The 26,654-nt window shown below is 39.5% G+C and overlaps 1 protein-coding gene across 1 annotated transcript in view; it reads left to right on the top strand.

Moving 5' to 3' along the window:
• Positions 1-26,654, top strand: part of LOC122797886 (zinc finger protein 300-like) — a 156,516-nt gene that overhangs the window by 106,893 nt on the left and 22,969 nt on the right. The window contains exon 4 of the mRNA XM_044066405.1: positions 9,519-10,450. Within this exon, the coding sequence (XP_043922340.1) occupies positions 9,519-10,450 (932 nt within the window). The remainder of the gene's footprint in view (positions 1-9,518; positions 10,451-26,654) is intronic.

Here is a 26,654-nt window from a genome sequence, read left to right as displayed (position 1 = left end):
CTTAACTACTTTCTCCTACTTAATCCTTGTTCTCCTCGTCATACTACAACCACGACTTTGTCTCACCTTATTTTTCTTTGTAATTCTGTCTGCTACAGCCTTATACAAATGCATGGACAATCTCTTATTTTCTCCTCTTGCTATAGTCACAAATTGTATGATACATCTGTTAGACCTAATTATGTATGCCAAAATGTTTATGTATCCAAGATGAAAATATTATTTACAGTCTGGAAAATGAAAATGTACCTGTATATTGCCTATGGATTTGAATATTGGGGCTTCTCTCCCCAGGCCTCTGCTGAAAAAGGGTACCTGTCCCACTCAGAATTTCCCCATTCAACAAGGATCGATAAATAACTATCACAGTTTAGGGTCCCCTGGAAAGGGACTGTTTGGTTATTGATTTTTGCTTACAGTTATGACTTTACCCTCCTACATAAAAAGATAGAGGGAGTCTTATCCAGAAATTGAAAGATGTGAAGTAGTGTAAATATTTTTATTTATTTATTTATTTGACATTTGTCAACTAGAAAAGTCCAATTGAGCAAGAGCCCTTTTTCAGCGAAGACCCAGAGAGAAAAGATCCACATCACTATATATTTTAAAATATGCGTGAATGGGCATGCCTTTGTTGAAGGTTGTGCATCAGGGATGGTAACTCTGCACGTAAAAATCAACTACCAAACATTAGCGGACCGGAGTTCCGCTGTGGCGACCCCTAACCGGGATAAGCCGAAAGACACAACAAGTACTTGAAATACAGTACATAACATATATAAAACATTTCTTAGTTAGACATTATTAAAGCGTATTCTTGAATACAACAGAGAAAGAGTTAAAACAGTGACTAGTTAGACATTATTAAAGCGTATTCTTGAATACAACAGAGAAAGAGTTAAAACAGTGACAAGAAACAGGCTATTTAAAGTATACAGTTATAACCAAGTATAAGCCTGAATTGCTCTAAGCTACTATGATCTCTGGTGAGGGATATTGATTGAGTAAAGGAGACGAGGACAGTAGAGGTGCTGTGATTGGGGCGGAAAACGTATTGGGTGGGGGGGGGTGAGGTTTTCTTAGAGTAGATGGTCTAGTATTTGTGTACAGACTTTTCAAGAATTTTTGAGAGTGGGGATAAAATGGCTGTAGGCCAGTAGTTTGACAGATCTGCGGAATTACCACCATTGTGAATATGTATGGTGAAGAATTTTTTCCAAAGTGTGGGGACTGTTGATTCAGATATTGAGTGGTTTATAAGGATAAAGTTAGGGTGTGCTATGAAGTATGCAGCTAGTTTAAGGAAGAGTGGAGGTAGTTTATCAGCAGAAGAAGAGGAAGCCTTGAGCTTAAGGAAGAGCCTTTTTATGTAGCTAGTGGGAATAGGTTTTAGAGAGAGGGAGTTATTATGGTTAGAGGTGGAGAGAGGGAGGTTAGGTTTGGGGAGAATCGGATGTTTGTATTAGTTTACTGATATTCAATGAAATAAGAGTTTAGCATGGTGGCTGTTTCTAGAGCAGTGTTGTTTGGACAGGGGTTAGGAGACGAGGCATTAACGGGGTGCAGGATTTGGTTGATATTGTTCCAGAATATTTTGGGTTTGCTGAGCTGAGTTGTTTAGGGTTTAGTATAAACCTTTTTTTTATCATTATTGACTTGTTTTTGTAGTAAGGTTTGTGTTTTATAGGTTTGGAGATGGGTGGGAGATTTGGTATTAGTCGAGAGTTGCCATGTTTTGTCTGTTTTGTGCATGAGAGAATGTGTGGACTGGGATAGCTAGGAAGGGCTGAGAGATTTTACTCTCGACTCTCAGAGAGGTGAAAGTTGAGTATGTTGAGAAATATAAAGTTAAAGCTTTGTACAGCTTCACTGTGAGGAAGGTGAGAGAGGAAAGTCCAATTAATGAAGGAGAGCATATTATTGACTAGATTAGGGTGGAATATGGAGAGGTTACAGTAGTTTATAAATTTGGGAGGCCTAGGATGGTAAGGGGAGAATATTTGATTACTAATTGGAGAGTGGTCACTGTAGAGATATAGGATGATGGGAGAGGTTGGGATTGGAAACTAATATCCAGTCGATTAAAGTATGTGCCTTGGTAGGTTTATTGAAGTAAGTGGAAGTGGAGATTACTTGGGTGAATCCGTGTAGGTTGATGAAGGATCTTGGTGAATCAGAGGTCAAGGATAGCCAGTTAATGTTCATTTCTCTTAGAATGGTAGTTTCATTAGGAATGTTCTGGGAAAACCAGGAGAGAGTATTTTCTAGTAATGGAATGTTGTCTCCGGGAGGTGTGTAGATTGCAGCAATAGTAAGAGTTTTGTATTCATTAAGTTTACAGTTAGTTAGTAGGATAGTTCACCAACAGTTGAACAGTTAGAGTTAGAAACACAGAGCTTAAAATCAAGACTGGTGTTCATAAGTATTAGGATGCCTGCAAAATATCCCAACCAACATCCAAACACCTTTGACTTACCATTTTTTTTCTGAATGGTTTGTCTGTGTGACCTTTCTACCTTTCAGTATGATTAGATTTAGTCTCAGTCACTTAAATGATGCATAATTAAGTAGAAAGTTTGAATTTGTAACTAGCCATGAAACATGATGGAATCACAGTAAAAATGTATACAAAGCCTGCACTAGCCAATAGTTTTTTTTCCTCTGACTGTATTGCCCTCTTCACACTTATTTTTATCAGTGCATAAAACCTGCTCAGATGAAGATGAATTCAGTAGGCAGCTGTAGAAATCAGAAATTACATATTAGGTAGAGGCTAGGAATTAGAACTTCTTAGTAACACATTTAAGAGGATTATGTGTAATAAACATCATAATAGGATAGATTTCTAGTGCCTGTTATTTATTAGGGAAGACAAGGGAGATGTTTACTTTATTACTAGATGTGCTCCTTATATACAATAAATATCCTAGAATTAGGAGAAAAGTTTAGAATATTGTTTTGAGCATTAAGAGTATTAAGATTTTTAGAACATTCTCTTGTTTTTCCTGCTTTACTAGTTTAGTCCAGTTTCAGAGTTGCTGATTCCTGGGCTTTGGTTGTAGTTCCTGTGTACTGTTTCCTTGCCTTATTTGGGGGAAGGGAAGCTACCTTGCTTACCAGTGGGAGTGGGAAGCATTGAGCTGCCTTTTGTCCAGTTTTGTGAGGTTTCAGCCAGTAACTAGTAGTTTATTGGTCGTTTTGGGCCAGTTTCTAGCTTTTTCCAGCCCCCTGGTATAAAACTTTCAGCTTGTACCTACTCAGCACAGACTCCACGTGGGCCAGCAGAGTAATCCAGGCTGCAGAGAGCTGAATAAGCGACTTTTCTTGATACTAAGTATATTTTTGTTGCTTTCCACATCTGAATACCTAGCAACTGTATTTCGCCTGCCTTTCTGTTACATTGAAGCTGTTTTACTGCATTTAACTTAATATTGCACTTGGAATCCTTGTTTGTTACTATTTGACTGTATTTGTAGCAAATTATTCTGTGTAAGCTGTAGTAGCTGATTCATAGCATTTATAAGTGTTTGCTGTACCTGTTTCTGCCTGTTTTGTGAAAAAAAGAAAAAAAGAAAAAAATATCTCTTGTTTTTCCTGCTTTACTAGTTTAGTCCAGTTTCAGAGTTGCTGATTCCTGGGCTTTGGTTGTAGTTCCTGTGTACTGTTTCCTTGCCTTATTTGGGGAAGGGAAGCTACCTTGCTTACCAGTGGGAGTGGGAAGCATTGAGCTGCCTTTGTCCAGTTTTGTGAGGTTTCAGCCAGTAACTAGTAGTTTATTGGTCGCTTTGGGCCAGTTTCTAGCTTTTTCCAGCCCCTGGTATAAAGCAGCTTAAACGCGTTAAGCGATTTAGAGCGATTTAGCCGGAGCTGCCACTGTTGCACACTAGGGCAGTGCCGGTTAAGCAGGTTTAAACTATTCGAGCTACCTGAAGTCCACTCTTCAAATTTTCCCTTAAAACTACCTTCCTCGAACTATACTACTGATCAAATCAGCGTATCCTATAACTAAAAAGATCAACTCTACTTGACTCCAAGTAGACTATTCTATATCTATTAAACCTATCACTTGCTCCTACAGTACTTATTACCTTGATACGGCACTCTTGTCATAGATAGTACCCCAAAAAGGCAACCCCCATTTCTCGGTCACCCACGTCCCCCGGAATCTTTTTTAAAGTTTTTCGTCTACCCTTCTAGCATGTCGAGGGATCAGTTGCTAGTGTCCTCTCCTGCTCAGCTGGTGAACCTGGGAATATTGAGGCAATGTTTCAATTGCCTCATGTACACAGACAACCCTTTCCTCCTCCCACAAAACACAAATACATGCGAGAGATGCAACTATACGGCCAAACTGGAGGCTGAGCTCTCTCAACATAGGACTGGCAAGACCAGTCAGGAGGAGAAGGTTACCACACACACTATAGACCCAGTCTCACATAGTACCATTACAACCTCAAATCATACACATAAACACACAAAGACATACTCGGAGGCTCTGATCAAAAATCTACCAAAACAGCAGAGGCCACCAAAGCAGACACCCAAACAACCACCACCTCAGAACACAACACCGCAACACATAGACCTCACAGTCAGAGTGTCAAACAGTCACAGCCCTTAAGGCCAAACACAATGCCAGACACACTAGTCATTGGTGACTCCATAGTCAGACACACTGATGTCCCGCTCACCAGACTGAGTAAGGAGAAGGTCACAGTAAGCTGCCTGTCGGGCGCTAGAATCCGCCACATAACGCAAGCACTCAGGTCTCTCAACAGCAGGTACAAATATGACTCAGTCATTGTCCACGCTGGTGTAAACGACCTGAGACGCACCTCCTTGGACTACATGAAAAGAGACATTGAGGAGCTCTCTGATTATGTAGCCCAGGCAGGTATGACCCTGACCTTGAGCAGTATCCTACCTTCACCAAGAATGATGCCACAATACAGAGATAAGATGATCAGCTTTAACAATTGGCTTAAACACTGGTGTCATTCAAAGGGGATCCAGTATCTGTCTGCCTGGGATGACATGCTGGACAAGCCACGCTGCTTCGCAAGGGACGGCTTGCACCTGTCACCCCTGGGATTCCGGATATTGGCAAAGGCTCTTGCCACCCCCATAGTGCCTTTTTAGGCAAGGCTCAAATTCTAAACCTACCACCCTAGAACACAAAAAGGAAAAAACTAAGGGTAATGCTGCTCAATGCCAGAAGTCTAAATCTCAAAATGCACGCACTCGAGGCCCTTCTCAGTATGGAGAACATCGATGTCTGTGCTGTGACAGAAACCTGGTTCAAGGCTCCTGAGAGCACCCCAGCGCTATCAGGTTTTACCTCATATCATGCGTTCCGGCCCCAAAATCCGGACAATACCAAGAAAGGAGGGGTATCCATATTCATCAAGGACACCCACACCTCAAGACTGGTGGCAACGCACGATGCATCGGAGACCATCCAGGTGCAATTAACCATAGGCAAGACTGCTCTGCAAATTGTAGCATGTTACAGGCCACCCTCACAAACTCAGGAAACTCACATGGCCTTCCTGAAAACACTAGAGGGATAAATGTATCACCAAACACCATCATACTAGGTGACTTCAATTACCCTAATATAGACTGGGAACACTACTCAAGCCCAAACACCCTAGCCCAAAAGTTCCTGGAATTCATAAACTCAAATGCCATGGAACAACTAGTCACCATCCCCACAAGAGGAGATAACATACTTGATCTCATCATCACGAACATGGGAGCACAATGTTCAACACCGAAGTATACCCCTCACTGGTGAGATCAGATCACAAACTAATCTCGCTGGAGGTCCTCATCCCACCCCACCTGAAATAAAAAGACCACAGTAAAGAACTTCTCAAAAGCCGACTTCACACTTCTAAAGACTAGTGTGGTCTCCTTTCAGGCCCCGAGCCGGGAAAACAATACTCAAGCCGCTGAATCACTTACAAACGCCTTCTACCAGCACCTGCAGGACTGCATGGATAAGGCAATCCCAAGCAAAACAAAGACTCTTTGTACCAAAGGCAAGCGTCCAGTCTGGTGGACCCCAGCCATAAACAAACTCTACAACAAAAGGAGGAAGCTACTACAAGATAGAGCAAAATCCTTAAAAGGTAAGACACCCTTGATCACTATAAGTAAAAAACTAAGAGCTCTCATAAAATCATCCAAAGCAAATTTCGAGAGAAAAATAGCTAAAGACTCAAAAGACAATCATAAGGCCTTCTTTAGCTATGTTAGAAACCTAGGAGGAAACTCCCAGATATGCTCAGAACTAGTTCAAAATGATGTGAAGATTACTGATCCTACAGACATTGCCAACATACTGGCTGACAGGTTCAGTGCAAACTTCTGCCCCCCCTCCCCCCCAAAAGGAGAGATATCTATACCAAATGAGTGCAGCCCCCAAACATCTCCAGCGCCCAAGTGAGAACTGCTCTCTCCAAAGCAAAAAACACAGCATCCATGGGACCCGATGGTGTCCCCAGCTGTGTGCTCCACGAACTCAATGAGGAATTAAACCCACAGCTAGGACAGCTGTTTAATCAAAGTCTTACCTCTGGATACGTACCCAGGGAGTGGCGCACTGCAACTGTGGTCCCACTTCACAAAGGCGGTGCCTCCACAGACCCTGGAAATTACCGCCCATTAGCTTGACAAGCCTTATCTGCAAAGCCATGGAGAGGATCATAATGGACCTCATAAATAAAGACATAGGGAATTTGCAGACTTTGGATCCAACCCAGTTTGGCTTTGTCAAAGGCAGATCATGCCTTTTAAACTTGGTTGACTTTTTGAAACAGTCACCAAAGCCATTGATGAGGGAAAGGCAGTCCATACAGCCTACCTCGATCTGGCTAAGGCCTTCGATACAATACCCCACTCGGGTATCATTGAAAAACTCATCAGCTTAAATGTTAACCCATACATCACAAGATGGGTTGCAAACTGGCTGAGTGACAGAACCCACAGGGTCAGAGTTGCTGGCGCCATGTCAGACTCAAAGCCTGTCACAAGTGGTGTCCCACAGGGCTCAGTCCTGGGCCCACTCTTGTTTGGCATCTACTTTTCCAAGTACAAGCAAACACAGGAGGGTTATGGCTGACAAAGTTTGCAGATGACTGCAAACTGGGCCATAGTAGAAAACACATCTGACACAGATATCCTTCAGAAGGGTCTCACAGAAACGGATAACTGGTGCCAGAGCCATGGCCTAAAGTTAAATGCCAAAAAATGCATAGGCATACCCTTCGAGAAAAACAAGGTTACCCCTAGCTACCAAATAGGTGGCAATCCACTGAGCACAGAAGAAGTTATCAGGGACCTGGGGACCCAGGTTGATAGTAGTCTGTCATTCGACACCCATGTAGCTAAAGTAGTTAGGAAGTCCTTCTACATTGCCCACCTTATCATGAAGGGATTCTCATCTAGATCAAGGGAGGTCATAGTCTCCCTTTACTCATCACTCATCAGACCAATGATTGAGTACAATGCCCCATTCGGAATGTATCTGACCCGACACTTGCAGCAGCTGGAGAGGCCACAAAAGTTCCTCACCAAAAGGATAAAGGGTCTCAAAAATCTGTCCTATGCTGCCCGACTGAAAGAACTCCAGCTCTATTCAGTCGCTTACCGCTTGCTCAGAGGTGACCTTTGCCTAACATACAAGGCCATGTCAAACCCAGATTTGATGAATATGCTTCACCTCAAAAAATCTAGATCCATCAGAGCCACAAGGGCGGGTGACTTAAACCTCGACACGGCTATTAATAGGACGTGCTGGAGGGATAGATTCATCACCCAAAGACTCCCTATGCTGTGGAACAAAATCCCGGTACATGTGAGGCAGAGCACCTCGCTGGCCTTGTTCAAGAGAAATCTTGACCAATGGATGGGAGATCGCAGATATACCCCAGGAATTACCTCAGTGTCACTGCTCGACAGAGGCACAGCAAAATAATGGGTATAGTTCCCCATACTAAAGGGGTGGCGTAAGCCACAAAACAATGGGCTAGGCTTATAAATGCCCTCGGGCAGATAGCCTAGTATGAACCTATGAACCTAAGTGTCTTATAGGAACCCTTTTCTTTAAGGACTGTTTAGTGCCAGCACTGAACCACAGAGGGCTTGTGGACAGACCAAGCTACATAAAAAACACATTTCAAAATGATAGGCTAAGTTTCATGCATGATACTAAAATGGGTTTCTAAGTGCTATCTGTGTGGATCTCGGTCTGAACTGGCATACAAAATGCTATAATTTGCGGTCATGGCTGAGATACGTGGTATATTTGACTATAACTATGAATATTGTTACAGGTTGAGTTGCTGTCTAATGCTGGGTACTTTGTGACAAACCTCATTACCGCATCAGTGCAACAACATTGTAGATAAATGCCAGTCAGTGTCTCATTCATGATTCTTAAGGTTGCTTGTGCAGACTTATGTATACATTAAAGTGATGAATGTGTCAGGCACAGGTTAAGGTCTGAATGTATGTCGATGTTATGTGTATTGTCCTTGTTGGCGGAGGGGTGTTGGGACACTCAAAGAATTCCCACTCCTCAAGGGTAAAATGGAGTAGATGCTAACACAGATTTATTAGGGTGTATTTATATTTAGAGAATTTGTGAGGCAGTTAATTGGACAACTTTCTTCCTTTCTGTAGGCATTATATATTGAACGTTCTCTCTGGGAACAGAGCATGGTTTGCTCCTGCAGCCTTACTCGTATATTCTTAGGATGTGGCCACATTCTGTGCTGCGTAAGTACTCTACCTATTTTTGGTGAATGCTAATATAGCGGTGATCGTTACATTACACGTCGTAGAGACGTGTGAGCATACTCACCGTAACAGTAAATGTAGTATAACGATCGTTGCTGCAGTGATGGCCCCATCCTGCGCATCTCCCAGCATGCCTCAGTATTCCTACCATAATTAGAAGATTGATGTAAGAGAAGAGGAAACTTCCAACTACCATACATGTGCACTTACTCCTGTGGGAATGACTCATGTTTAGCCTCATAACCAGGTGCTGTGGGTGCACTTTTTGGTGACCACCTCAATCATTCTAGAAAAAAAAAAAAGAACTGAAGATGGCGTAAGCTCTTCTCTTCTTTGTTCCATCCATCCTGGTGATGTCCACAGAATTAAGGGGGGAGGAATCCCTCCCCTTAAAGATTATGTCTAAATCTGTGAAAGTCAGGCTTTGTAGTCGGTGTCTGTGGTATATTTTTTCCTGCTCATTACTAATCTTACTGATGCATTAATCCTTGTACTCCAAACATCTATTATTATATTTAATGTGCTAACGTTACTACACTTTTTTGTTGGTGACACTTTTTAATGAAAGTTTATATAGCAGCAGTTCATTTTTTACTAAAATTAAAAAAATTAAGAAAGGTCTGTCAATCATATAATGCAGAATGTAACATAAGTTAGAAAGTAAACCCTGATTGTGAACTATTCTATTCTAACTAATTCATGTTTCTTTTAAGTTAGCAGGAATACAGATTTCAATGAAATTCAGAGTCAGCTGCCATCATGTGGAATATGCAAGAACTTCAGATGTCACAAAACTTTGCCTGCTAAGGTTTTTAGTACAAGATGTGACCAGGAGAAAAACGAAAACCAGTACCATAACTGTGTGGAAAGCACTGATGGTTTTGTACAGAAAACTAAACTTGAAATGCATCTGAAAAGTTCTGGAGAGGAAAGTACATGCATATGGGTTAATTCCAACAACACATTACCCTCTCATAGTGACCTTTTGAATCATAATGAGAAAAATCAGAAGAATACATTGGAAACAGATGAATCTGTTTTCAGCAGGAAAAACCTAAAAGAATATGTTGCATCTGTTAATGAGAGAAAAGTTGAACCTGACATACGTGCCACATGTTTCACAAAAAAGGTAGAGTTGGCAGACCATCAGTATGTCAAGAATGAAGACAAAAAAGTATGTAGAAGTGCTTTGTGTGACAAAGGTTTTGTACAGAAGAGTAACATGATAAAACACCAATATACGCACACCAAAGAAAATCCACACAAATGTGATATATGTGACAAGACATTTTCAGATAAGAGGTACTTAATAGGGCACCAGCTTGGCCACACTGGAGAAAAACCCTATAAATGCCCAATCTGTGACAAGAGGTTTATATATAAAAGTTCTTTGTTAAGCCATCAGAACATCCATTTGGCAAAGAAACCTTATAAATGCCCTATATGTGGCAAGGAATTTACACAGAAGAGTAACCTGAACCAGCATCAGAATGTCCATTCTGGGAACAAACCATATAAATGCACCATATGTGACAAGAGATTTGTATCAAAGAGAACTATGGAAATGCATGAGAGCATCCACACTGGACAGCAACCCTATAAGTGCGCTATGTGCGATAAGAGGTTTACACAGAAGAGTGCTATGGTAACACATCAAAAGGTCCATACTGGGGAGAAACCCTTTAAATGTACCACATGTGGCAAGGGTTTTATACGGAAAGGTAACATGCAAATGCATCAATTTGTCCATAGTGGACAAAGACCCTATAAATGCTCTAAGTGTGACAAGAGTTTTATAACGAAGAGCAATATGGAAACACATGAGAGCAGCCACAGTAGGCAAAAAAACACTAAGTGTGCCACACGTGGCAAAGGTTATATACAGAAAGGTAGCAAAAGGCAAAGTCATGATACTTGCACTGAGCAGAAGTCCTGCAAAAGCAGTGTGTGTGACAAGCGTTACACACATAAAAGTAAAATGGTAAACCAGCAGTTAAAGACTACATATCAATGTGGTATATGTGACAAGAATTTTAAATATAAGGCAAACCTGGCACATAATCAGACTATCCACGCTGAACACCTAGTGAGGATAAGAAATAAATTGTGTATTGTTACTATTATGCAAGAAGCCCAGAATTTCCAAACAGAAGATATTCAAAAAGATTGAGAGAAATTAGAGGAACAAAAATATACTTCCACAAGAAAAACTGTCGGAAGCTTCAAATAAAAATTTGTGTTCATTAATACAGCAGATTTATGAAAAACATTATGTAGACCAAGAAACTTTGGGCTGTTTGGAAAAAGAAGCAACCAAGGAAGTGCAAAAATATAACTAACAACATAGAAAGATTTTTCATAGGAACATAGGAGGTTACTAGGTTATTGGCCCGAGGGCCATTACAAGCCTAGACGTGTTTTGCCCTTGTTCTCTCATAGACAGAGAAATAGCCTGTATTAGTGCACAAATGTATGATCAGCACCAACTGCCCCTATTCAAAAGGGGACACAGGTGAAACCCCCAGGGTGTATTTATGGTTTCCAATCCAATATAGGATCATAGTAGCGTGAGTTCCCAGATGCTGTGCTCTTTTCTTCAGGTGTTGTAGAAGCTTTTTACATCCACCTGAACTACCACCAACTCAAGCAGATTAGATCGTAGTTTAACTTTAAATTCGAAGGATGGCACACTCAAGAGTGCAGCACCTCTGTTATGCTGCATGACAGTGTCAGCAATCAATAGAACCCACAGCCTTTTGGTCTAGCACAAAAGGTGAGTGTGTTATCTACTGAGCACACTAACCCCACATTTTTGAAAGGTATAAAAAGGAAATATGGACATGGGAAAGAAACAGAGATCTGATATGATGCAATATTTATGCAGAGGAGAAAGCCAAGTTAATTAATAGAAAAAAAGAAGCCCCGAAGATATTCAAAGAGAAATACAGGCAAAGACATCCAGATAAGGAACATTTCACAATACAAAAAATAAGATCATAAAGAGCGAATGCAAAACAGAAGATTAGTAAAATAGAAGTTAAAAAAAATAGAAGCTGAAGTTATAGAATACGTGAGAAGTGAAGAACTTGGTGTAGAAAGTCTAACACAGGTTATATCACAGCATGATGGAGCAACAAGTCCCCCAAATAAGGAAAAACAGAAGGAGCAGTAGACACCTGAAAAAAATATGAACATGAGAAAGAAAGAGACTTTAATATGGTGAAATATTTATGCAACGGAGAAAGCAAAACTAATCCAATACAAAAAGAGCAGCACCAAAGATATTTGAAGAGAAATACAGACAAAGGCATCTGGAAGTGGAAAATATTACAAAACACAAGAAAGCAAAGTGGAAAAGTAGAAAAGAGAATTAGTAATAGAAAAGTTAAAGAAATAAAAACTGAGGTTATAGATTACCTGCAAAGTGAAGAATTTACTGTAGAAAATCTAACTCTGACAATATCACGACAGGATAAAGCAATAGATCCCCAAATAAAGGAGAAACGAGTGGAGCTGGAAATATCTGATCAGTTGCCATATGAAGACGCTTCTTCCATAGAAAACTAGTACAAAATTTCAGTTGGTGTTGCACAGCAAGGGAAGGAAGAGGCAACTGTGGCATCTCAGTCACTGTTGTGGAGTGATAGGTTAGTGAGTTCCCATATGAAAGAGCAGTGGATGATACAGGATGAAACTGAGGAGAATGTGGCACAAGAACTTCATGTAGAATATCAACAGGAAATGGAGAACAAATAATGTGCCCTCAGTTTATAAGAAAATGATTTAAGAGAAGACTTGCTTGATTTAATAGAGATGGACAGACATGTTAAGAGCAATGAGAAGAATAGACTACAGAAAGTCAATAAAACCCCAAAAGTTAGAAGTTTGATAAGAGAAATGAGCATGCAATATAACAGAAGTAAATAATATATATTGCTGTGCAGCTAAATAAATAACAGATAAGTCTTACCACAAAAACACTAAAAACACAGAGCAGTAAGGGAAAGGAAGGGGAGAAATCAAATGCCATCATGGAAGTATCAAATAGAGAAAACTATAAAGCAATTAAGATGAGAAGTGTCACTGTTAGAAGAGTATAGAAGAGGAAACAGATAAACAATATTACTCAGACATGAGAAAAGCAATGTGCAGTGTCTTAACAGATCAGGATCCTATCGTGCACTGTCACAAATAATAAACTAAAAATATCAGCACAGGCAGAAAAACTTGGAAGATATGAAATGGGCTGAAGTAATGGTCAGAGTGTTTTAAACAAAGTTAAGAAAAGCTCCTAATTGGAAAACCCCAGGTGCAGCTGCAGTACCGAACATCTGGCTGAAAGTATTAACATAGTTTTATGCAGATTTAGTCATGAGTAAGAACTGTTTATATGTACACACCGAACAGACACCAACCTGGTTAACAAGAGAAAAAACAATATTCCTACTTAAGGGCAAACCTGCAAGATATCCTAAAAACTATAGACTTATAACTTGTCTTACAATGATTTATAAACTATAGACTAGAATTGATGTTGACAGAGCTTATAGTCATTTGGAAGAAAACTCAGTCATGGCACTAGAACAAAAGGAAAATAAAAGAAAGTCATGTGGAACAAAGGATAATTTGTTATTAAAAGTCATGTTGGAGAACTGTAGAAAGGGGAATAATCTAAGTATGGCATGGATAGATTATGAAAAAGCAAGTTGATAGTAACCCTCATTCATGGATAAGAGTGTTTAAAAATGTGTAAGATACACCCTACACTGATTGATTACATTACACTGACCATGAAACAGTGGCCAACCATTTTGCTGTTAAGCAATGCTGAAGGACAAACTATTATTCCAGGGATAAAAATTCAAAGGGGATATTCCAGGGTGACTTTGTGTCACCACTGCTCTTTTTGTCTTGCCCTTAAACCATAAATTGTTTGCTTATGAGAGTAGTTCATGGCTACAATTCGACTCCCAGAAAACAAAAAATGTAAAAAAAGACTTCTCATCCTCTTTTTGTAGATGATTTAAAATTGTATAGATCATCAGATGACAAACTGAAAGCACAACTGCAAGTGCTTAAAACTTTTTTAGATATAAGAATGTCATTTGGTCTTGATAAAAGCAACCTTTAAGGTAGAAAAACCGAGGTACCAGGAAAATATCAGTTTGGGACAAGAATGTGATATAAAAGAACTTGATCAAGAAGGGAGTGTATAAATATTTGGGAACTGATGAAGAATCGACAATGAAACGCAAACAAATGTGAATAAAACTCAGTAAGGAGTATTTTAGATGACTAAAATTAATACTGAAAAGAGCATTGACATCTAGGAACGAAGTCCAAGCTATAAACCAATTTGCTCTTCCTGTCCTAACTTATGATTGACCACAAAAGGTGTTGGATAGGTTAGACAGAAAAACAAGAAGAATGCTTCATGCTCATCAAATGATTCATTAAAATCAGTGCATACCAAGATTATATATTCCCCATTCTGAAGGAGGTATGGGACTCCTCAAAATTTATTACATGTATAGATTTGCAATCTTGGGACTGCAATATATATCTGCTGACCTGACAAACGTAGTGAAAGTTTTGAAACATGAGAAGAATAAGTCTAAGATGAGTTCTCTGCTTAGTTTAATAGAATCAAATTGACGTAAAGTGGGAATGGAAATCAAACCAAAAGCAGATAAAAATCAGGCAGCAACTGAATGTGCCAAAAAAACAAAAAGAATATAAGGTGATGGATCAGATGAACAGGCAAGAAATGTGGAAAATGCATAAATATAGTAGCAAGTATAGGAAACTATTGGAACAATCTCATGTTGGTCAGAATCAAAGGCAAGAATTGTTAAGGAGAGGTGAATTCTAAACCAAAAGATGAAAGGTTAATATTGGCGGCCCAAAATAGTGGACTATGCACATGTTGGTTTACCAAGTCCATTGAACATGTCAGAGAAATGGACAAATGTAGGTTTTGTAAAACAGAATTGAAAACAGTTGCACATGTTGTAGATGGTTGTGATATACTAATAGCAGAAGGACTGTATACTGAAAGGTATAGTAATGTGACAAGACTGTGGCACTAGGGATTGTGCAAACATGTGGTACTGAAGTGGCTATAAAACACTGGAAACATAAGCCACAAAAAGCATCATAGAAAATAATGGTTTGTATCACATCACACCCATTAACAACAGTTCAAAAATAGATGTGAGAAAACCAGATATAGTAGTCCATAAAAAGAAGACAAAAGTAGCATTGATCATTGAAATTGCTATATCCAGTGACTACAGTGTCTTATGTACAGAGACACAAAGTCATAACATATGAGGATTTGTGTCTCTGTACATAAGACACTGTAGTCATTGGATACAGTGTCTTATGTACAGAGACACAAAGTCATAATCTATTAGGATTTGCAAGCAGAAATAAGACCAGTATGGAAGAAGGATACCCAGAAAGTTCCAGTAGCAGTAACAAGTCTTATAAAAATGAATTTACAGCAACAGATCTTATAAAAAAGAATTTACAGTCGTACTTGGATAGGTTATCTATACACATAGCTCCATATGAATTGCAGAAGTCATCATTGCTGGACACATTGCGAATGCTGCGAAGAGCACTTCTAGCTAATATCAAAGACTGCAACAATACTAATTTCATGAAGTTCAATCATTGTTTAACTTAAGAATGGTGTCCATTCCTGTCATGATATTAGAAACCCAAAACACTTGGCGAAATTAAAAAGACAGAAATCAAGAATTTTATGTGGAAGAGCAATATTCCAAGGAATGAAACCAATATGTAATATTGCAAGGCATCAGAACAGCAACAGGGGACATTGGGTTCCGAATGGAGAGTTGAAGGGTCCAGATGGAGGGATGAGTGGTCTGAAAGGAGAGATAAATCTCCATACAAATTGCAGAGAGAGTCATTACAGGACACATTGTGAGTGCTGCGAACAGCATTTCTGGCTAACAACAAAGATTGAAATGATACTAATTTCATGAGATTTAATCATACTTTGACTTAGGAATAGAGTCTATTCCCATCATGGTATTAGGAAACCCAAAAGACTTGGAAAATTTTTAAAAAGACAGTAGTCTTATAAATGCACCAGGTTAGACAAAAGTTTTACAAATGACGGTAAGATAGTTCAGCATCAGATTAGTCATACACAAGTTTTCAAGTAGATTTAGAGATGCTTCTCATACAAGTATGCCTTATGAACTGCAGAAAGAAGCAATTCTGGGTATGGCGTGGGTGCAGAGCAAACATCAAATACTGACGAAAAACTGAATTCATGAACTTTAGTTATGTCTTGACTTAGGGATGAGGTCCATTCCTGTCAAGGGATATAATCATTTGGAGCAATAAACAAAAGTTGAGTGGATAAACAGCCCTTTCAAATGTAATCTCATTTGCATGTTCTAAAGCTATATAAATCATCTGGCAAGTAACTGAAAGTGCAACTTCAAGTTGTTAAAAACCCTTTCAGATGACATGAGAAAATAATTTAATTTTGACATGTGCAAAAGCAACATTTGTAGCAGAAAAACTGAAACATCAGGAGAATATAATACTTGGGAAGGAATTTGGTATAAGACAATTGGATTGCAGGAGTATATAATAGATGAAGGAACAGCAACACCACATAAACAAATGAAAACAAAGGTTAGTAAGAAATATTATGGAAGACTAAAGCTAATACTGAAACCTGATTTGACATGTCTGAGTAAAGTTCACACTGTAAATCAACTTACCCTCTCTGTTGCAACTTACTTTGGTGCGACCAACTAGCCCTAAAAAGTGCTGGATAAAATAAATACCAAAACAGGAAAACTAATTCATGCCTGTAAATGATGTACAAAAACTAGTGCTTGCCTAGATTATATATTCCTCAGTCAGAAGGAGGCATAGGTGTCCTTTAGATCAACTACATGTATAGGTTTGAGATTGTGGGACTTACATACATGTTTACTGACATCATCAGATGCGGACGGTGAAAGTTCTAAACAATGAAGTAAACAAGTGTTTACATGATGTCTTTGTGCTGGTTAGCCGGCGCATATGGGAAGGAGCAGGCATGAAAGTCAAACTAGAAGTGGACCAAAAAAAAAAAAGCATGTAACAACAGAAAGTAAAAAAAAATGGAAAAAGATAGAGAATGTGGCCAGAAAAATAATTTTAACTGGAAAACTCACGGTTATAGTGAAAGGTGCAGAGAACTGCTAAAACAACTCTATGTTGATAGAGCTGATGCAAAATGCCTTGGGCTGGATGAATGCAAGCCAAAAGATTAATAGTGGTAACTCAAGATAGTGGTTTACAAATGCAGTGGTCCAGAAAACATATAGAAAGATTGGAACTACACACGTGTAAGTTCTGTGATGAGGAACTAGAAAGAGCTGTGTACGTAGGCTGCAGAACACTTGTGTATGAAGGTTTGTATACTGAAAAACTGTTGTGGCAAGACTGTTTCACCAGAGACTGTGCAAACATTACAAACTACAAGTAGATGAGAGTTTTCAAGGAGGAAGAACAAAGCAGCATTGTCAGAATTGCTCCCCAATTAGTATGGCATTTTATGAACTGAAAGACCTCTGAGGGAACATGGGCGAAATTCTTGGCTAGGCTTTTAAGGGCCTCTGGGCCAATAGCCTATTATCATCCTATGAACCTATAATAAGATGCAAGCAGGAACTGGAGCAATATAAAATAAGGACACATGTAGTTCTAGTGGTAGTACAAACAACTAGGCTAATAAAAATTATGTATATCACAGGCAAGGTTTAGGTCCTTAAAATGGGTAATTCTGGTGCTGTTTACTTTGCAGATGTGCAAGAGGCCTATCAGAGTGGGGTCCGGCAATGCCTTGCATGCCAGACATAGATCTCCCCTCCATGGCCTGTAGGGGATAGAATAAAGAGATACGTCCTTCAGGTGGTTTGCATAGGACATGATACTTATGCCCTGTATTCTTTTAGTGAGGAACCTCTGCGGACATTCCAGTTGTTAGATATGCCTGGTTATGTACATATCAAAGGGGGCATTGTACTCAGTGATAGGTCTGATGAATGCTGACTGCAGTGGAACAGTGGCTTCCTTGGACCTTGAATGCCATATCTTTGTTTATAAATTGCACAGCATAGAAAGATTTCCTCATTACTGTAAATACATGACGGTCAAAGGCTTAATTACTGTCTGTGTGTGTCCCTAAGTCCCTGACTACTGGGTCATCCCTTAGGGGTGTGTTGTCAATAAGATATTTCCAAGGGGTGGATGACTATTATGTATTTGTTGGCATTTAGTTTTAGTCTATGGCTCTTTCACTAGTTTTTGTCTGTGACAGCCTTGCTGGAGAACATTTGTGCCGGTGGGTGATTCAGTGACGGCTCCTAATTTTGCAAGCATCTGCAAATTTCATCAGCCAGAGGCCATTGACATTGACCTTGACTGCAGAGAAGTGACTGGCTTCTTTGTAGTGGTGAATTCCCAATTCTACCTTCCTAGGTTTTGTTTCTTAGCTAGCTGGCTATCCACCGGGATACAGAAGGCTTTGTACCTAACTTCTTAAGTTTGTCAACAATGCCGGAGTGGAGAATCATGTCAGATGCCTTGGTCAGGTCAAGTAGGCAGTGTGACCCATTTTGCCCTCTTCCATTACTTTGGTGACTTTCTCAACGAAGGCACCAGGTAGAGTATGCCTTTGATGAAACCAAACTGGGTTAGGTCTCTCCTCTTTATGTGTGTTTCCTATGTTGTTATTGATTATTTCCATGACAATTCTTTCCATGGCTTTGCATGTGAGAATAGTGAGACTTCTGGGTCCATAGATGGCCCGCCTTCGTGCAGAGGGATGACTGTTGCTGTTCTTTCATGAGGCGCAAAGCCTTTTGGAGGTTACAGTTAAATAGCAATCCAGAAGGCCTGATAGGTCACATTTCATGCAATTTAGAAGGCATCCTGGAATATTGTTTGGGCACATTGATGCAGTGCTCTTGGCCTTAGAGAGAATATTAAGGACCTCTTGCCTAGTGATAACAGGAGGAGGAATATTTGATGGTATTTCCTGAGGGAAGGTTGGTGGAGAGAGAGTGGTAAAGTTGGAGTGGAATTTGTCAGCCAGTAGGTTTGCTATATCTTCTGGCTCAGTATAGGTGACTCCATTTGCAATGTGCTCTGCACACAATTGTGTATTGTCTTTGAGGTTGTGGACATAGCTAAAGAATGCATTGTCATTGTCCTAAGCCTGGGAGTGCAAACTTACCTAAAATTTAGGTTTGATAGACTTTATTTTTCCTCTGAGTTGTATGCTTAGTTTGATGGGAGTGCTTTTATTCTGCTGTGTGCTGCACTTCCTAATTGTTGCCATGGTTTTCCTCCTTCTGTTATATAGCCTATTGATAATGTGATTCCACCAGAGTGGCTTGTTTTTGAGTTAGTTCTGTACTTCTTCCTGGTGGGTACAGCTGCCTGTATACAGGTGTTAACATGCTTGTACAGTGTTTCTGTGAACAGTTCTGCAAAGGTAACTGTTTTCTCAGGGTTTATGGGGTTTGAAATTTTGACAGATTATCACTTAATAGTAGGATGTTAGCCATAGAGTAGCTTCTGAATATTCCAGGGTTAGCTGGGTTTCCAGGTTTTATTTTTACTTCAAATGAGACCATTTTGTGGTCTGACCTTACCAGAGAATACATTACACTAATAGGTGTGCAGTATTCTGCCATATTAGTGAGGACCAGAGGAACCTCTGTGCCTGTACATTTGGTGTTGTATATGATTTCTACTCACTAGTGATGTAATTAAATTTACCCATCAGTATGGTATTGGGTTGGATGATGAATGTTTCCAATAAGTTTCAGTACATGGTATGGGTTTCCTGGTTCATAGAGGAGGACCTATAGCTTACAAGAAAGTGGTACTGAATTTTACCTATGGTGATTTAAATGTGAAGAAGCTCAAGTGCATTGTCCTGTATGACCAGCATTGAAGTATATTTATTTTTGATGTAAATTGAGACACATCTACCTTTAGTCCGTTTGGGTAGTAGTTGCTCTAAATGTGTGGAAGGCATTATAACCTTCCACTGTTGGTGTGATGTCCTGTACTTGGCTTTAAACCATGCCTCAGTGACACACAGACATCAGCATTCTCTAGGGTGAAGAGAGCTTCTAGGGAGTGCATTTTTTTTGTTTAGACTCCTAGCACTGAGTAGTATCACCTTTATGGGTGGGAGGTTGGCATAATGGTTAAGGTGTTTACCTTACAGACACAAGGTGCAGGGTTCGATTCTCATATGGGGTAAATGGCTAGGCTTAAAATGGCCCACAAGGGCACTTAGCCTAGTGCTAATCTATGAACCTATGAACCTATCGATTTGGTATGCTGGAAGTACTTACAGTTTCGCATTGCCTAAAAAGGCAGTATGGGTGGGTATAATGTTTTAGCTAATATTGAAAAGCCTAAAGGGAAAAGTTGCGGACCATTCCTGGTAAAGCAGCATGGTCTGTTGACCATCTCCTTCCATGCTGACAGGTAGTGCACCCCTTAGAATGGTAGCAGAAAATAAGTCAATTATTAAAGTCGGTCATCTTTTGTTCATATTGTAGCCTCATCCTTGGAGAAGGTAAAATGCTGCTCAGTGCTAGACTCGTACCAGCCTGGGACAGATATTCTGAAAGCTCCATGATGTCTCTCTATATATATAGTCTAGTGAGGTACATCTGAGGTCATTTACACCTACATGGACTATGGCTGAGTTATACTGATACTTGTGGTCCAGTAATCCGAGTGTATGAGTAATATGGTGGATCCTGGACCCTGATAAGCAACTGACCTTGACTTTGTCCTTAGCCTGGTGAGAGGGACATCAGTGTCTCTCTCAATGAACTTTCCAGTGTCTAGAATGTTGGAGTCTGTGTTGGCCTGCCTTATGGCCTTAGAAGTAGAGGCTCCATGAGATGTGGCTGTGTGTGTGTTGGGGTAGGTATTGTTTTGGAAGAGTGCATTCTGGGTTACTGAGGGAGTTTTATGTGTACTTCATATATGAGGTCTTTAAGGTGAGGGGTTTAAGATGGCTACATTTAAGTACCTCAGCATATGTGGGTCTATGTGTCTGTTTTGAATTGTATATGATGGGTGCAGCATTACTGACAACCTTATTGACATTAGGAGTGGTTTTATGTGAGAGCTTTGTCTCAAGTGACTGTGTAAATACATCTCTCAAATACATTATCAATTTGTTTAAGAATTAATGGGTTATCAGTAAACATAAGGCAATTAATGGAGGTAGGGGAAAGTTCATATCCATGGCAACAGACCCTTTTTTATTGATTAGGCAGTTGGAATGAGAATATAATGTCGGAAGTATCTGGTTTGCAGCTCTGGGGGCAGTGCTTGTCACTGCAAACTTAGTTGTCCTGTGTGTATCTAGGTATTGGTAAAATTTCAGTGGTGGTTTTACAGGAAAATGTCACTCAAGGTGTCTGTGTCTATACGGGGCACTGCCAAACACCTGAGGGGAAACTAATAAGTAGAGCCTGATGATTTATAGATAAAGTATTTAGGCAGATATTCTGAAGTTAGTAACAATTCAAGCAGTACTTAATAGAAAAAAGTGACAAGACATGAAAAAGTGTGAATTACTCTCTTACATGTGACAATTCTGCAGAGAGTATTCCTGGGTAATACATTTGTCACTATCATCTTATTGTTATTCCATTAATCTTGTTTACTGAGCACACTAAGCTTTGGCTAAAGTTTGACTTCAGGAAAACAATCTTGTTGAATAACATCTCACCCCCTTATTGTAGGTAGTCTTAAAAACTATGTAGTTCATCTGATAGAAAGTTAAAATGCAACTAAAATGGTTAGACAGATTTCAGATTATATAAGAATGAAGTTTGGCTCACGTAGCTGTGCAGGTACAACATTTATATATTAGGACACCTGAAGCATTTAGAAAATATCTCCCCAGGAGAGGAATGTAGTATGGAAAAACAATAAGGGGGGGTGCATAAATGTCTAGGAGTAGGTGGAAGGAGCACCACTTCAACATGAAGAAATTAGAAAAAAAGTTTAGTAAGGGATATTTTAGAAAACTGAAGCTAATACCAAAACCTTGTTTGGCATTTATGAATAAAGTTCAAGGTGTAACTCTGCTTGGGCTTCTGGTACTAGCTTACAGCTCTGACATGATCAAGTGGCCTTAAAAAGCAGGAAACTGAAGCATCGGGAAAGTCTGTACCTAGGAAAAGAATGTGATAAATAATAACGGGCACACGTGCCCTAGAGGTTATAAGGTCAGCAATATGTCATGAACAAATGAGAGCAAAGCTTAGGAAGGTACATTTTAGACTAAGGAAAACGTTCTAGGTAAAAATCATTTTGATATCCTTGGTGTGATCAGCAGTCTCTTAAAAGCGTTGTATCAGACAGAAAAACAAGAACATGACATTGAAAATATCACAAGATATAACACCGTTCACAGAATGACTATAAATCCCACACTGTGAAGGAAGCATGTACTTCAAAGAAATTGACTGTCCATGTATGCAGCATTTGTGGGAGTGCAAAAATATTTGTTGGCATCCTTCTATCCAAAGATCGTGAATGTTTTCAACCATGAAGAAACAATTTAAGATTATAGTCATTCTCCAATTAGCAGAAACATTTCAGAAGTGAGCAGATAAGAACATCAAGCCAGAATTGGGCAAGAAAACGTGACAACATAAAGTGCAATAATTTGACAGGTCAAAGTAAGGAATGTAAAGATCATGACTGTAAAAGAAGAGAAAACTACAAAACCCAGAACTATAGTGTCAGTGTATAGAATTGCTGGGACAGCCAAATGTCGAGCAAGATCTTGACACGTGAATGGTTAAGGAGAGGTGATCTTAAACCAAACCATGACAGACTAATAGCACCTCAGTGGAATGTTTATACAGCAATTCTTGTAATCCATATTAAGACTGGGAGGAGGCTTATAAAAAGAGGTTTTCAAATACAGAACTAAGAATAGTCGCATACCTTGTAGCCAGCTATGACATTTGTATGACTGAGGATCATTCTACTAGAGGACACAATAATTCAGTTCTATTTTTCCAGAATAGTTAAAATGATGAAGATAATTTGCCCATATAGGTGTATAGGACATTAAAGTGAAGAGATTTGTTTGCTAGTTTTTTAGTTCCTCCCATTTTATTTGCGACTCTTTGTAATTTCTTCAAGCATGTTAAGGATATTAGACGTCAGTAAGTGAACATTTCAGATTGCAAAACTTTTACTTGTACTTCAATAAATGTGATATATGGCAGATGTGCTTGTGCACTCACTGTGTGTTTCACTCGCCAGATTTCACATGCTACTCAAGTGAAGCTACATGAGCATTTTATAGACTTAAAGATAAAGTCCTATAGCTATGCATACTTGTGAGGTACATGTTGAGATCGTAGGATCACATGAAGCACAAGGTAATTGAGTCATGATACCAATTACTCCTTACTAGCAGTCACCCTCATGCTGCAACCTTTTCTTAAGAAGGGCAAAGAAGTAAATTTATGGGTACCACTGCAGTCATCCATCTCTAATCTGAAGGATGCTAGAGTGTCATAAATTGTGTGTGGAGAAGGATAATGCTTTTTGTTTTTTGTCTTCAACTCACTTTCTTTGAAAAGACTTGGAGACATTAGACATTAAGTGTTATGTCTGGAAATCAAATTATTTTCAATAACACAGATGGTTAAATTTACAAGTAAACCAGCCGTAACTCAGAGTAAAATATGTTTGAATTACATTGAAATCACATGAGGTTAGTACCTTAATGACATACATATATACAACCTATCTCCCCCTTTCCTTGTCTTTATTTAATTTAATCTTATTTCTCTAATCCTTAATCTTGCTTTTACTTTATTTCTCTTGTCTGCCATATCTACAGTAGTTGTAACACTAACAATTACTTATTTCTCACTCTTCCCTCCCTTCCAATACTCATCTTTTCCACTTATTTAAATGTTCCAGTCTGACATATGCTTTGAGTAAATATAACATGCTAACACATTAGTGCGTTCTACAGGATATTGTAGTTCTCTTGTTTTAATGATGGTATATGTGAATTCTTCTACATATCATATGTGTATTAATACTTGTATTTACAGTACATTGTAATATGTCAGTTTTTACCAATTTATAGGTATTTTCTGTTCTGCTATTTGTGGAGAATTTCTCGTCAGGCCTCTGCAGAAAATAGATAAAATTAAACAGTGAGACTTTTGCAGTAAACAAATGTCAACAAATACATTATGCAGTATCCATCCTTTAGTTGAGCAGACTTAAGACCTTCCTATTTTCAAAATAAACATAAAATTCACGTCATGAACTCTTGGTTCTGTCACTGCTTTTCGTCACTGGGATAATTCCCCTCAATATCTGCCATGTATAGCATTTGCTGAGTAAACTAAAGCAGAAAAAAATCTGCCACACTGTACCATGCTGTGTACCCAGTGACCTTAAGAATAACTGATCTGGATGTATGTCTGAATTGCAGCAAAAACCTCCTACTGTTTTTAATCACAGAATGCATCTATGTGTGCATCTGAGCTAATGATGTATAGGTTCTTAGGTTATTCCTAGGCTACTGACCACTAGTGCCCTTACAAGCCTAGCTGCACACCCCAAACTGAGTATTGTGGAGGCAGGGGCCATGTATGTAGAGAGGTATCGAAGGGATTTGTAGGGGGGTGTTAGGGTACTCCTTTTTTTATTGATGGCCTTTGTCCATAAAGGACAGGGGGGCCAGACTGGGGATAAATTTATCATTTTGCATCCAGTTGCCAAGGTTTTGTTGGAATAGTATCAAGGATGAACTCTGTTTTACATGGATAGGGAGCATGTTCCATAGTACAGGGATCTTTTGGGACACACATTTGTCTCGCCATCATGTCCTGTTTATTTCACAAGTGAAGTTCTGATTCCTGGATCTAGTGTTTCTGATTTCTGATGCTGTTTGTTTTGCTCACGTGCAACAGATCCATTAAGACTGGTTCTGAGGAAGCCCTGTAAGCCAGGCATAGATCCACTGTCAGCAGCCTTTAGGAGACTAAATACAGAGACATTGCCTTTTGGCAATCCGAGTAGGGCAGGATGTTCATGCCTTGAATTCTCCTATCAAAAATTCTTTATGGGCATTCCAGTCATTTCAAGTATCTTTGTTAGGCACATACCAAAGGGCACATTGTACTCAAAGTGTTACAAGGGCTGACTACAGTAGCACTATAACTTCCTTGGACCTGGATTCCATACCCATACCTATAAGTTGGGCAACACAGAATGATTTTCTTAATATCTTAGTTAATTGGTCAAACACCAGATTGCTGTCTGCATATGTTCCTAGATCCTTTTCTACCAGGTCAACTCTTAGGGGTATTGTATTTTATCAATGGAGTAACTATTTTGAGTAGGCAATTTCCCAAAGGCCATTATAATGCATTTCTTCATATTGAGTTTTAGGGCATGGGTTTGGCATTAGTCATTTGTCTGTATTAAACTCTCTTGCAAGATGCTAGTTTCTTGGGAGGAATCTATAAAAGCTCCCAGTTTGCAGTTTTTTGTGAACTTAAATATTAGCCATAACCTTTGAGAAGTAGATGGCAAACAGAAGCAGGCCTAGCATAGAGAGCCAGGAGTGCTCCGTTGGTGACCGGTCTCTTGGTAAATGTAGTCTAACTGATCCTGACCTCTTAGGTCCTGTCTGTGAACCAGCCAACAATCCAAAGAGTTATGTAGGGATTTATGCCTAACTCATAGAGCATGTCAACAATGCCTGCGTAGGGTATTTTATTTAATGCCTTGGCCAGGTGATGATATGCAGTATACACTATTTTATCCTTGTCCATTGCCTTGGTGGTACTCAAGTCTTATCGGTTAAGTAGGCATGATCTTCCCTTTAAAGCTAAATTAGGATGGGTCTAGTGTCTGTAGGTTGTAATTATTCTTGTTTAGCATTCCATGACCATTTGTTTCATGGCTTGGCATATTAAGCTTTTTAGTCTGATGGGTCTGCAGTTCCCTGGGGTCAGTTGTTAGCCTGCCCTGTGAAGGGAAGTGACTGTAGTGGTCCTTCATTTGCTTGGAATTTAGCCTGTTTCAAGGCTGCAGTTGAAGAGTGCCTCAAGTAGTCCAGGAGGTCGCCATGGATGTTGTTGGGACCCATACTGGTAGTATTCTTGGTTTTAGTGAGTGCTGCCAGTACCTGGTCCCTGCAAACAGTTGAGAGAAGTATTTTGGAGGAACTTCACCTGAAGAAGGGGGGGGGGGGTGAAGACTGAGCTGAATTTATCAACCAGTAGATTTGTTAGGTCACCCTGATCAGTGAAGGTACCACCATTCACCACCATTTTCAGCACAATGTTGTGTGTTACCTTTAATGTTCTGGATATAGCTGAAGAAGGCCTGTTTATCCTTAGCTTGCGAGACTATTCCAACCTCGTAGTTGGCTTTGTTGGGCATAATTAAAACCTCTTAGTTTCTTGTTTAGTTGTGTAAGAGAGCACTTGCCTTTAAGGGAGTTGCTCTTATTGATTTTGGCCATAAGTTTATATTTTTTTATTCTATACCCTGTTTAGGTGAGGATTTAATCATTGAGGTTTGTTTTTACTGTTAACTTTGGGTTTTCTTCTGATAGGTACAACTGCTTCTGAGCAGCCATTCATGTGTTTATGTAGGGAATATGTAAGTAATTCTGCATACAGTAGGTAGCTGTGCTCTCGGGGTTGGTGGGGAGGGGGGACCTTGACTTTTGACACACTGCCCCTTAATGGGATGTTTGCCTTAGAATAGTT

The sequence above is a fragment of the Protopterus annectens genome, chromosome 3.part1 (genome assembly GCF_019279795.1).
Source record: "Protopterus annectens isolate FY-2018-M chromosome 3.part1, PAN1.0, whole genome shotgun sequence".
Lineage (NCBI taxonomy): Eukaryota > Metazoa > Chordata > Ceratodontiformes > Protopteridae > Protopterus > Protopterus annectens.
This window is presented reverse-complemented; position numbering and strand designations above follow the sequence as displayed.